General features: G+C 37.6%; 1 protein-coding gene across 1 annotated transcript; it reads right to left on the reverse strand.

The window, feature by feature from the left end:
• Window positions 1–2,788: 2,788 nt before the first annotated feature.
• On the reverse strand, window positions 2,789–8,331 carry LOC102775582 (glutamine synthetase-like). Its single transcript, XM_006803524.3, has 7 exons — window positions 7,976–8,331; window positions 6,814–6,988; window positions 6,486–6,647; window positions 6,258–6,404; window positions 5,512–5,639; window positions 4,087–4,286; window positions 2,789–3,385 (listed from the first exon to the last, which is right to left on the reverse strand). Exons 2-7 carry the CDS (start codon window positions 6,980–6,982, stop codon window positions 3,079–3,081), a joined length of 1,113 nt encoding a protein of 370 aa, XP_006803587.2. The 5' UTR covers window positions 6,983–6,988; window positions 7,976–8,331; the 3' UTR covers window positions 2,789–3,078.
• Window positions 8,332–11,832: the final 3,501 nt, after the last annotated feature.

Genomic DNA, 11,832 nt, shown 5'->3' on the forward strand with positions numbered 1-11,832 from the left:
CTGAGAAATTTCCAAAGAAGAGCTGCATTCCTGAACTTTGCATGTACTGAAGTACACCACAACACAAAAGAAAGCTGCTGAGGCCCTCTTATTTGTGCTTCTTGCCTGAATCAGTGTGCGGCGGTAATATGAGTGAATAGTCTTTTGGGCATATGCAACAAGTAGACAGAGGCTACATGTGAAAAAATATAAGGTTTCTGGAAAGTCTTTGACCCAAGAAAAACAAATCATTCAATTTGAACAAAATAGTTCACTCACACTGACAACACACTCCACAAAATTTGCATAATTTTGATTTGGTTTCTTTCCCTCTAACAAAGTTGAAACGCACAAAACCCAAGAGGAGAATTAGCATGAATTCACCTTAAAACCCTCCCCACTGCTCGCACACTTTCTGTTTCAGTGCATACTTCCTCTCACTGAGACGGTACTTCCCATCCCTGACTATACTTCCTGTCTCATTGTGTAGCTTCAGTGATGTGATTAGAGCTGTAGATGTAAATGTTTTGATCGCGTTTGTGTATAAAAGGCTCACAGATAAGACCGTCTGTACTGTATACACACTGAGTTTTTTTCAAGAGGCTTAATGTGTTGCATAAAAAACATTGTTCCTCTTCCTCTACAGTCATGCTTGTTGGGTTAATTGGTGAACTTAAATTGGTCAGAAGTGTGGATGTGAGAGTTCGTGGTTGTCTGTTTCTCTGTGTGAGTCTTGTGATAGATCTGTCGCAGCTATATCAAGCCTTTACCTAACCTGACCTTACAGTTAATACACTTTTAAGAATGAAAATTAGGTTCAGCTTGTTGCTAGTTGGTGATTTAATGCCAGAATCATGCCTCAAATGCCTCGAGAAATATACATATTTTCTAAATTAAATTATTTGCTGAGTTATTCACTTATGTATTTATTTATTTATATTTTTAAATTTGGCTGTTTTAATCCTCCATACACACAGGCTGGTTTTTTGCTCAGTAAAAGAAAAGTGTTCCCATGACAACAGACAAAACACCATAGTTGCCAAGTTACTGCCTGTATCCATGGAAATCTGTTATGTGGTGGCATCTAATATAGTTCAAAGAATCTCACTGTTTCTTCTTCTTGTTCTCAGTTTCACCTTGTTTGTTTACTCATGTTGCAAAAACAGCTTGGATCGTGAATCATTTTGACGGTGCCAGGCGGCAAATGAGGCGATTGCATGTCTGTAAGTAACATGATAGGATGTTAACACCATATGTTAGGTACGCCCAGCATCACCTGAGATGGATCCATGTGGGTGTAACGTCAGAACACACTCACCATGTGCCTGCAAAGATCGTGGTTCCCCCTATTTTGTGGTTAAATCCTTAAATATTTTAAAAACCACTCCACTCTTATCCCTTCATAAAGAGCCAGCTAACAAGTCACCGTGACACGTTGACCTCTGACTGGGTAAATTACAGGTTTTGTTTTGTTGAAGAAGATGCGGGTAATGAAAATTACTCCAATAGCTCCATCTGGTGGACAAGTGCAAAAAGCTTCAACATCTGGTTTATTTATTTATTTATTATTTTAAGATTAATATTTTTCTGTGATTCTGCTAACACAGATCAGACTTATTGCCTTAACTGTAGTGCTGTGCAAAGGTCTTGAAGCATCCCTCATTACTTTATATTTTGCTTGGAAAATTGGAGATAGGAGCAGTGATTTGTTCAATCATATGCAAACATAAATGGAAATACAACTCTCTTAGGCAAGATTTCTTGTAATTTCTGAAACCAGTCTTCAGGAATAGCTCTCCAGGCTTCTTGAAGCACTTTCTAAAGCTGTTTGTTGGAATATGGCTGCATTGTGTTTCATTTTCTGTTGAGATGATCCCACAGTGTATCAATAATGTTTAGGCCCAGGCTCTGGGGAGGCAGTTTTTTGCTTCAGTTTTCATAAATCAAAATTTCACAGTACTGGCAGTAAGGTTTTATTTAGTGTTTACTTTGGCGGGGAAGTGGAAGTGCTTCATTGGCTGCTGTAGTAAACAGAGGACGAGTGTCCCCGCATCTTTTTGCCTTTGTTAATTTGCTTGGTCTGATCCTGAAGCATGTCAGCTCCCCCACTGGAGATATGCTTGGCCTGTGATTTCACATGCAGCCAGGCAGTGTATATGCTTTGTCAGTTCCACTCGTCAGTGGAATGACTGAGGCTGTGCTCAACAAACCTGTCTTTATAGCAACCGGTCCCTTTCGCAGTAGCTTATCTACATGAAAAGCACATAACACAACACATCGAGCAAAACTATCAAAGGCTTCTGGGTCCCACACCACTTATTTGTGGAGAGATCAGGTTGGCAGAATGTACTTTGGCTAGTTTGTAAGTGTTTGGAAGGAGGAACTGCTATTTCAGATTTGTATGGTTACCAAGATGGTTGCCCCAAGCCACCTTAAGTAGAGAGAAATCAGATGTCTTACCAGTGGTAAAACAAGATAGGGCAAGCTTGGAGATCCCATATGAGCCCAAAAGTAGCAGCTGCATCACGTTGATACTTGAAATAGGTATGCTATCAGGATGAAGCAGTGGTATCTCTGGCAGTAAGTGGGTAAAGTGGCAGTACAGCCAGCCTGTTCCACTGGAGGCAAAACTGGATAAGAGTAAGGCAAAGCCAGACTGGATGATACATATGATGCCAGCTGAGGTTTAGGTACTCAGCAAGAGTGCTAACAACAAATTCACTAATATGTAAGGACATTTCTACAACAGTCATACCAATGACAAGTGAAGTATATGGAGACTTTCTGACATAAATAGATAAGAAGGCAATCATAGCACCATTATCTTTATTTCACTTCCTCAGCGGTTACAGATGGAGCACAAGTTTAAAGTAGCAGTTAATAATAATTTAGGGAGCATAGTGAGCAGTAATCGTTTGCAGCAGTATAGAGGCTCAGAGGAAAAACATACATCTACTTCCAGGCTTCTTCATCTTGTTGTGAATCCTTTTACTCCAGTTCAAGTTAACTCACAGACAGGTCTGTGTTGCTTTATACATTTTATATATATTATCTATGTTATACAAATTATATAATTTTAAAAAAGGCAGCACTTTTCTACTACTTGGCTCCTTTTTCTTCTTCTTCCAAAAGGCAGGTTATGGCGATGGCCTTCGTCACTGCATACGGGTCACAGTTTGCTGCGGGACGGCGGTCCTCAAAGTACCCTTTCTTCTCTTGCCCCACCTGCCGTGGGATGCGGATGCTGGCACCTCGGTTGGCCACTCCAGCAGAGAAGTCGTAGATGCTGGAGGTTTCGTGGAGACCTGTGAGACGCCTGATGTTGTCCTTGCCTTCATGAGGGTCGTACACACGAATGTGCTCAGGGTGCTTTTTCCCCAGCTTATCAATAGCCTTCTCAATGTACCTGCCATCAAAGAAACATGTATTTTTACTGAGGTTTCCTCTTATTACTCTGTTTTAGAAGATAATTCATCAGGCAGTATGTTGAGCATCAGTGAACAGTTGTTTAAGCATGATTAGTAAAGATTAAGACAGCATCACTCTTTTCTTCATATTTGCTTCTAAGAAGACATTATTGTAATTTTTAAGGTTAAGGTCTTGAGCAACAGTTTTCCAGGTTTTCTGAAGGTCTTTCAAAGTTTTTCTCTGGATATTGACTGCTTTTTAAAATCATTTTGTAGTCCAGTCCTTGTATTTGATCATTTTCAGAGAATGTTTTTTTTGGATTTTTGTTAAGCCACTGAAGACTTTTATCTATGAATCTCACTTAAGGGAATAACTTATCTACACCACAACTTAGGAAAGAACCAATTTAAAATTGTATCTTTGGGTAATTTGTTACTAGCAGTCAGCCACTTAAAAAAACACATAATTTCTTCCCGTTTCTTGAGTCGAATTTATTGCATACATAGAGTATCCAATAAAGTATCTGGTGAGGGGATATAGTGCTGCATTTTATTTAATTTAAAGAAATACTTAAAATAAAAAATAATAAGAAAATACAAGCTGTTTTTAAGCTTTTCAAATGTGCCACTGGTACTCCTTTTTGTAGTACAACGAAGAGCTTTTTTATGTGTATCTTTTGAAAGTCTGGAGTTTACTTACTGCAGTCCTCCTTCTTCCCTCATCTCCTTGGTGCTGACATTTGTGTGGCAACCAGTCCCGTTCCAGTTGCCCTTCATGGGTTTGGGGTCCAGCGTTGCTACAACCCCGAAATCTTCACAGACACGGTGCAAAAGGAAACGTGAGACCCACAAATGGTCCCCCATCTCAATGCCCTCACAGGGGCCCACCTGGTACTCCCACTGAAGCCAGAGAAAAAGAAAGATGCAGAGAAAAGAGGGAAATGTTCGAGGTGAAAACATTAACACTGTTAATAAATGATACGTTTAGCTAACTTCAATTTGATAGTTTTTTGACTGTTAGAAAACAAAGAAATTATAATGAGTAACATTTGCTAATGCCCTAGTATTTGCTTGGAAATCACTTGTAAATTATATGTATGTTTCATATTTATCTGTGTATTATATTTCAGTTTTTTGAGCTCATCAGTGTTTTCTCCGTTATTGAGCTCATTTTTCTCTGAAGAATTTTGTTTTGTAATATTGTTTTTTATATTTTTTAGGTAGGTTGTTTTTAATGTTTTGGCTGCTGTACCAGAGTATTTCCCCAAGTTCTGGGATAAATAGCTTGTCTCATAAATATGTCATATGTTTGTAATATATAACAATATTTAGTCATCGTATTATATCAAATTAACATTGTCTGAATTAACTGTAAAGTCATAACTAATGTTTGTATGTGGTCATTAAATACTGTTGAGTCATCCACTTTATTTGGACAGCTAATAAATTGTAAATAAAGTTGTAGCTGACTTTATAGTACTTGTTTTAAATTGCATTTCAGTAGGGAGGTTGTGCTGTTTTGCCTTTTGTTACTTTCTCTTTTACTATCATTTTATTTTCTGTTTTAAACTAGCTGGTTAAGTTCAGGAATTGTGGTTCTATGTCGAGTTTGGGGTGAGACTGTTTTCTTTATTGTGTGGCATCACTGGATTGTAGCAGCGTGAGTATTTCATAGAAAGTCATGTTATGCGTGGTATGTTTGGGAGGTGTACCCATCTACCCATCTCAATGTCACAAAACTCATCTCGTCGACGCAAAAAGAAAAATGCAATGGGAACAAAAGAAATGTGATGCAACCTTTTCTGGGTGTTATAAAAAAGAAACAAGAAACTAAAAATCCAACTGGCAGAAATCCAAAGCAGGAGAACTAGAAGATAAGAATAGTTTTTAATTATTTCATGTTTTTCTGAATAAAACAACTCTGTGATGCCCTATAATGAAAAGGCTCATTGAGTAGTAATAAAAGATTTATTACAAACCAAAACTTAAGATCGCAGAAAAGTTAATGGCATAAAGAAACACAAAATACATTGTAACCAGTGATTAATAAATATTACATACATTTTATTAGCTATGTTTATTATAAAGTGCTACTGCCATGTATTGGAATAGTACTTTCACTTACCTGAGATGGCATAACTTCAGCATTAGTACCGTAGATTTTGATCCCAGCATAGAGGCAGGCCTTGTAGTGGCACTCCACAATGTCCCTTCCATAAGCACTGTTGGCCCCCACCCCACAGTAGTAAGGACCTGATGACACATGATGACACAAATGAAAATCCACAATATCAAGATACACTGTATGAAAACTGTACGACGGCTATAAACATTTAGGTTCTGAGCCTATAAAAAGTGCATTTGTGATGCTTGTTTTCAGACAAAAATTACAAACATTTACAATATGAAGTGTCTGAGAAATGATTTGTCTACTTCTTTTCTAACTTTACAGAAATCCTTTGTATAGCACTGACCACTGTGCTAACTTGAATAAAATAATGATAACATGTGGGAAAGAGAAGTGTGGTGCTCAGAGAATCTAAATGGATTTACAAGCTCCTTAAGAATGTGAAAGCCTTTGTTAAAGTTTAGAAACGTATCAGCTGTGCTAGTCTACTTTTGGTTTTGTTCCTTTTGTCTGATTTCATACCCTGTCATTCTTGGAAAGTGTCTGTTTTGTTTCTGAGAAATTCTGTCATTACCTCTGCTTCTCTGACCTTAAATGTAAATGTGTATCATTTTGTGGGATATTGCTTCACTCCACACTCCCCGTGACCCAGATAATAGCAGAAGGATTTACCACAAGCTGGCAATTGGTTTGTCACTGCAGTATTTGTATAAAAAACAGTAAAAAAATGACAGCTCGGTCACCTTGGGGTGCTGGGAATCCATTTGGAGGCCAGCAAAATGGATGTCCATCTGTTCCCAGAAGTGTGTACTCCTGTTCCATACCGAACCAAATACGGTGCTCTTTGACCTTTTCCATCACTTTGTTGCAGCTTGCTCTGTGGTTAGTTTCTAAAATAAAAGTCAGAGCAGTCTATTATTGTGATCTTAGACGATGTTAAGGGAAAAAAGCATGGACTGAAAAAAATGTACCAGCAGGTAAACGGTTGTACTTCAGGACCTCACAGAGAACCAGTTTATTGGGGTCAAGGTTGATTGGATCCCTGAACATGCAGACCGGGATGAGGTACATGTCACTGTTGGAGCCTTCGGCCTGGTAGGTGCTTGAGCCATCAAAGTTCCACTCAGGTATTTCTAAAAATAGAGACTTCTTATTACTCCTCTGATTAGGCGTCAGTGTTCACATTCTTTTTTAAAGTGAAACCTGATTAACTTGATAACTACGTTAATAGAGATGTCAAGTTTTAGACTAAGTGCCTCTCACCCATAAAGGTTAGAGCTTATTAAAAATGCCATTCACCTTCTATGCTTTTTGGTTCTGTGTCTAGAGTCCTCGTCTTGTTCCGAAGTGTCTCTCCAGTGCCATCAATCCAGATGTAGGTGACCTGGCATTTCTGTCCTTGAGGCAGGCTCATGTACTGCTGCCGCACAGTTTTGTTGAGATGAGAGCTGGATGACACTGATGCCATTTTCACCTTCAATTGCAAAAGTGGATAATTATAGTAACAGATGACATTTTTTGACTTTATGGTACCTTCAATTTCCATGTTGTGCTTTTTTCCTTCCCATAACAAACCTACAACTATAAGGTTTTTTCAAAGTTATTAAAACGAACCAGTGGCATTACTTCATTTATGCCTCAGGTAGCTGTCAAGTCTCACGAGATTAATTTTCCACATCTAGTTATAGTTCCACATGAGTTTGACATTCCTGATTTCTAGCAATCAGTGTCAGAATGTAAATATAGTGCTATAAGGTATTTAACAAGACACCAAGAAGATAAACATCCAGGGCTTGAAACACATTCACAGACACCCTCTGCAAAATAAAAGAAAACTTAAAGTATTTGAAAATAATATAACGTAATCAGTGATGCTCATAATCATACGGTATCTAATCCTAAACAGGAAATTGGACATTATTTCACTTATATGCTACTCATAAGTAGGTCAAACACATTTGAACTTTATCTAATGTATTATAGTTATAATTTGACTAAACTGACTTTTATATATATATATTAGGTTCTGTCTGTGCTGCATTCATCAACAGATAAAGTTGTTGATGTAGAGTGAGTAGTCTTAACAATTTCATATACAAGTAGCAGCTTTGTTTTACTTTACCTTCATTCCTTTTGTTTCCCTACATTTATTTGTATGATGTTAATTACATTTATTGATGTTTTATTACATTATTGTCTTAAGAATGTAACTTTTAATGAAATATGTCTTAATAAAGTTTTTAGTAAGTAACTATTTGTGATAAAAAAAAAAATGTTTCATTGTTATACTTTCAGATACTAACAGGGCAACTTTAAACATGAAGATTAAGAAAAAATTAAGATCTATCTCTTCCCTTTTTTTAGTTCTCATATCTTAATAACTGGAAAACAGTGGCATACTATTCTCAGATTTAAATGAAGCAAATTAAACAAACAAAAACAAAGAATTATTTGAACTTACTCTTTTACAGTCAGTTTCAGGTGAAGAAGTGTGTAGCTTCCGAGTCAAGTCTGAGAATGAGGTGCCTAAACCTGTTTGTGGTATTTAGCCAGAACGCAAGCTAGGCTGCTGATGACACCTGTACGTCTTCCTGACGTAATACGGCATTTAAATACTTTGTGTAGGCTTGTCCATGTAAGCAGCAAACACATACAAGAAAAAAAAACACATACACGATAATGATTTGATCAGTCCACAACAAATCCTGCAAGACTGTAAGCGCCTTCAGTACAATCTTTGACAGTATTCCTGCTTCTCTTCTATGTAGAAACAAACCAAATGGTAAACATATTACATTTATACTGTACACACCTCATGTACAAAGCACTGACCTATAAAATCCATATATGTGCCCCTATCCAGCCAAACGAAAACAGTGCACAGGTATAGTTCAGGGTATCACAAACTCCCATGGAAAACAGTAACAAACACCCACCTGATGAAAGGCCATCTGCTGATAGTGACTGACTGCTGTTTGCTGAGCTGAGGGTCTTGCAGCTCACTGAACACAATTAGAGACCAGAAGCTGCTGCTGGCTTCAGTTTCCGTCAGGTTGGCTGTTCTGAGATCGGGCGGGGGGGCAGAAATTCAGCAACTCTAACAGAAAAAGAATTAGTCACATGGGATCCATTGAGGATGTATTGAAGTGTGTGAGATGTAGATGCAGAAGAGGCCAAGAGCATAAATAAGAAAAGAGATTGTAGGGCTCACCAGCCACAAGCAAGCAAATTGCTCAGTTGGCATTATTGTAAGACAACGTTTACTTTACTTGATATTGGGTCTGAAAAAGTAGGACTTGTCTCTGATATTTGATGACTACAGCAACCTGTTGCTCTGATAGTCTTTCTGTGAGAAAGAAAGGTTTAGTCATAAGTGATTTTTTCTCTTTGCCTGTTACTGTATCTAACAAATAATAATAATAAATAAAACAGCTTAAACAAAAATTATTTTTGATTTGCTTCCTATTTGTACTACCTTACTTTATTTATAAATATTTCTGTCATGCCAGAGATGGAGCTCTGGGGACGGCAGCATTAGTTTGTGAGTCAGTAGTGAAATACAGCATAAAATCTTAGATTAGTTACTCTTAATGTCTGTATGGTATACTCCTGGTACTCAGAGGATGTGTACTGCAGTACCTAAGTCAGTTCAAAATATCTTGACAGACGTGAAAAACATTCCCATCAGCTTTCTCTATGTAAACATCAGCATGTTTGAGATGTTGCTGTGAAGGTTGCAGCAGGTTTCGGTTTGTCTTCACCTTAAGACTCAAGTTCAGCCAGAGAGTCATGCATAAAAGGAAAGTAATAATTGGTCCTCGGTCAAATATGATAATCCCCAAAACGGGACATACAGGTTAGACATCTAGCTGTTAGATACAAAATGTGACGCCACCTTAAAATAGACATGTTTTTTGCGTGAGTAATTTAGGCGTGTGCTCAAAACTCATCAGGCTGAGTGGATGTACACTTCACTTTGTCCAGTATTTGTTGAGCCCCATTAAACATAGACAACCAAAAACATTTTTAAGGCTTAACATGAAGCAAACTGCAGCCAACATGAACCCAAACAAACCAGGTAAACTCGCCAGTCAGTGTCACAAAATGAAGATGAAGCCACCTGAACAGCCAGTCGTTTCCTTTAATGACAACACTCTACTTACAGACAGGTTGAGCTGATACTATTAAACTACACAACAGAACTTTTGGGCTCAGAGTCAAAGCACAAACTTGATGTGCAGCATTCTTTTGCATGGTTTTGTTCTTTGTTGTAGGAAAACTGCAGCTTTACAATTGGAGTACCAACCTTTCAGGAACCAGAGATGACGTGCAAAAGACAAAAACGCTACACCCTGCTTTTAAAAAGTGTCTTTCTATGGCTCAGCCACAGGTCTACAGTATATTAGCCAGATGTCATGTGTCTTGTGTTATTTCAGTGACACCTAACACTTGCCAATCCCATCTCATGAATTTTGGCCATATCTGGATCACCAAACATCTGTAAATTATCCATAAGTAGCAACAGTAACATTAGGCTCAAATTTATACTCTTTAACAAGCAGCAGCTTTGAATGTCTCTCAGGTAACACACACATTTCATTTTATTTGACACACAGTGCACACATACATGAAATGGTTTGTCTTGTTTGAATTAAAATGAAAGTACCTTGACTTCACTGGAAACACTTATTGCACAGGATATGCAAGAACTAGATTTACTGCCTCCAACAACCAATAAAGTTGTTGTCTACATGGAGATTTTCCAGGGTAATAAGTTGTTCCCCAGATTTAAAGGAATAGCCTATAATACAAAATGACAATATTTTCCCTGTTTCTTAGGTGCTACAGCACATGGGTGCTGTATTCACTTTTTATGATATGGGTTAGAGTTAGGGGCTATAGACGAATTAATGTGTAACAGAACATAGAACGTGTAGATCTGCGCAAATGATGCAACCAGTTACATCCATTTCTTTTCTGAGTTATATCTAATTACTAAATGATTCTTTGCAAGGTTACATTTACACTTTTACACTAAATCACTTTGTCTAAGGTAAGTTTACTTTTGTGCAGCTTTTAGTATAAAGCTCATAGCTTCTTAGCCTTGATTTGGTATTTGACAGTACTGTAGGAGACAATTCATGCTTCAGCAAACTAGGAAAAATACATATTTAAACAGTTAATCTTACACACATAAAAATACAAATATTATAACAAAACAAACAAACAAACAAACAAACAAACAAACAAACAAACAAACAAACAAACAAAAATGGTATTCAAAGCACCTTGAAAGGCATAGCTCAAATACAAATGAATGATAGAGGAAACTAATACTGGCAATACCTTAAGTTTGACCTTATAAATCTCTTAGCAGTTTGGACTTTTGCTTCTTGACTTGCATCAGAAAGACGCTGCCAGCTGCTCTTCCAAATGTTAAGACATGGTTGAAATGCCCAGTAAAATTAAAAGTGAGAAGACCCAGATCAGGCTTGCGGGCCAGGTCACGCTCAGAAGTCCCTACTCTTCAATAAGTGTCCTTATATGTCAAACTTGTCTCTTTTTTAGGCCTTTCTCACAATGCGGCCGCACTTCCTCAGGTCCCTCATTCCTCTATTTGTCCTGACCGATTGGATGCTTGCTCTCCAGGCTCCCTGACAAACACGAGCACTGAAAGGAAATACAGATAGTTTGAATGGAAACCTCATTAAACTTAGACAATCCAAGAAAAACGGGTGTTGTGGGGCATCTACAACATGCCGCACAACACTTCAATTCTGTTCAGTTAAATTTTATATATACAACAACAGTTGCTTGAAGGCACTTAATTTTAAAAGATAAATGCTCTACAATATTAAAAAGAAACAAAGAAAACCCCAATAATCACATGACACCCACATGTGCAAGCATGTGATTGATTTAAGCAACAGATTTAAAAATATCATTAAAAACAAAGGGTTTTTAATGATCTTGTATGTGGTTTTTTTTTATTATTGTGATTGATTGTCTATCTATTGCAGGTTCGAAATGGTGACAGAAATGTTCTTTCTGACCCAAAATGACTTTACATCATTCGTTACAGATATGGTCGACAGATTACAGTCAACCAAGACTGGTGGTTGTGAATGTTTCACCAGCTGCTGTGTGTGTGAACATTTAACACATTATAGCTTTAGTTTGGTAAGTCATTTACAAGTTCTGCAAAGCCTTTCTTTTCTCTGATCTCCCCCCGCCCCTCAACAGCCATTTACTAAAAACTATCAGAGACTGCAGGTGGTTAACACAACTGATTGATTACCGCCATTCATACACATAAAC

The sequence above is a fragment of the Neolamprologus brichardi genome, chromosome 7 (genome assembly GCF_056152115.1).
Source record: "Neolamprologus brichardi isolate AB-2024 chromosome 7, ASM5615211v1, whole genome shotgun sequence".
Taxonomy (NCBI): domain Eukaryota; kingdom Metazoa; phylum Chordata; class Actinopteri; order Cichliformes; family Cichlidae; genus Neolamprologus; species Neolamprologus brichardi.

Coding starts and splice junctions, on each gene's coding strand:
- LOC102775582 (XM_006803524.3), bottom strand. CDS start 6,982: ATGGCATCAGTGTCATCCAGCTCTCATCTCAACAAAACTGTGCGGCAG. Junction 6,648..6,813: donor AGAACCAAAAAGCATAGAAG/GTGAATGGCATT, acceptor CTCTATTTTTAG/AAATACCTGAGTGGAACTTT. Junction 4,287..5,511: donor CTGAAGTTATGCCATCTCAG/GTAAGTGAAAGT, acceptor CTCTGGCTTCAG/TGGGAGTACCAGGTGGGCCC.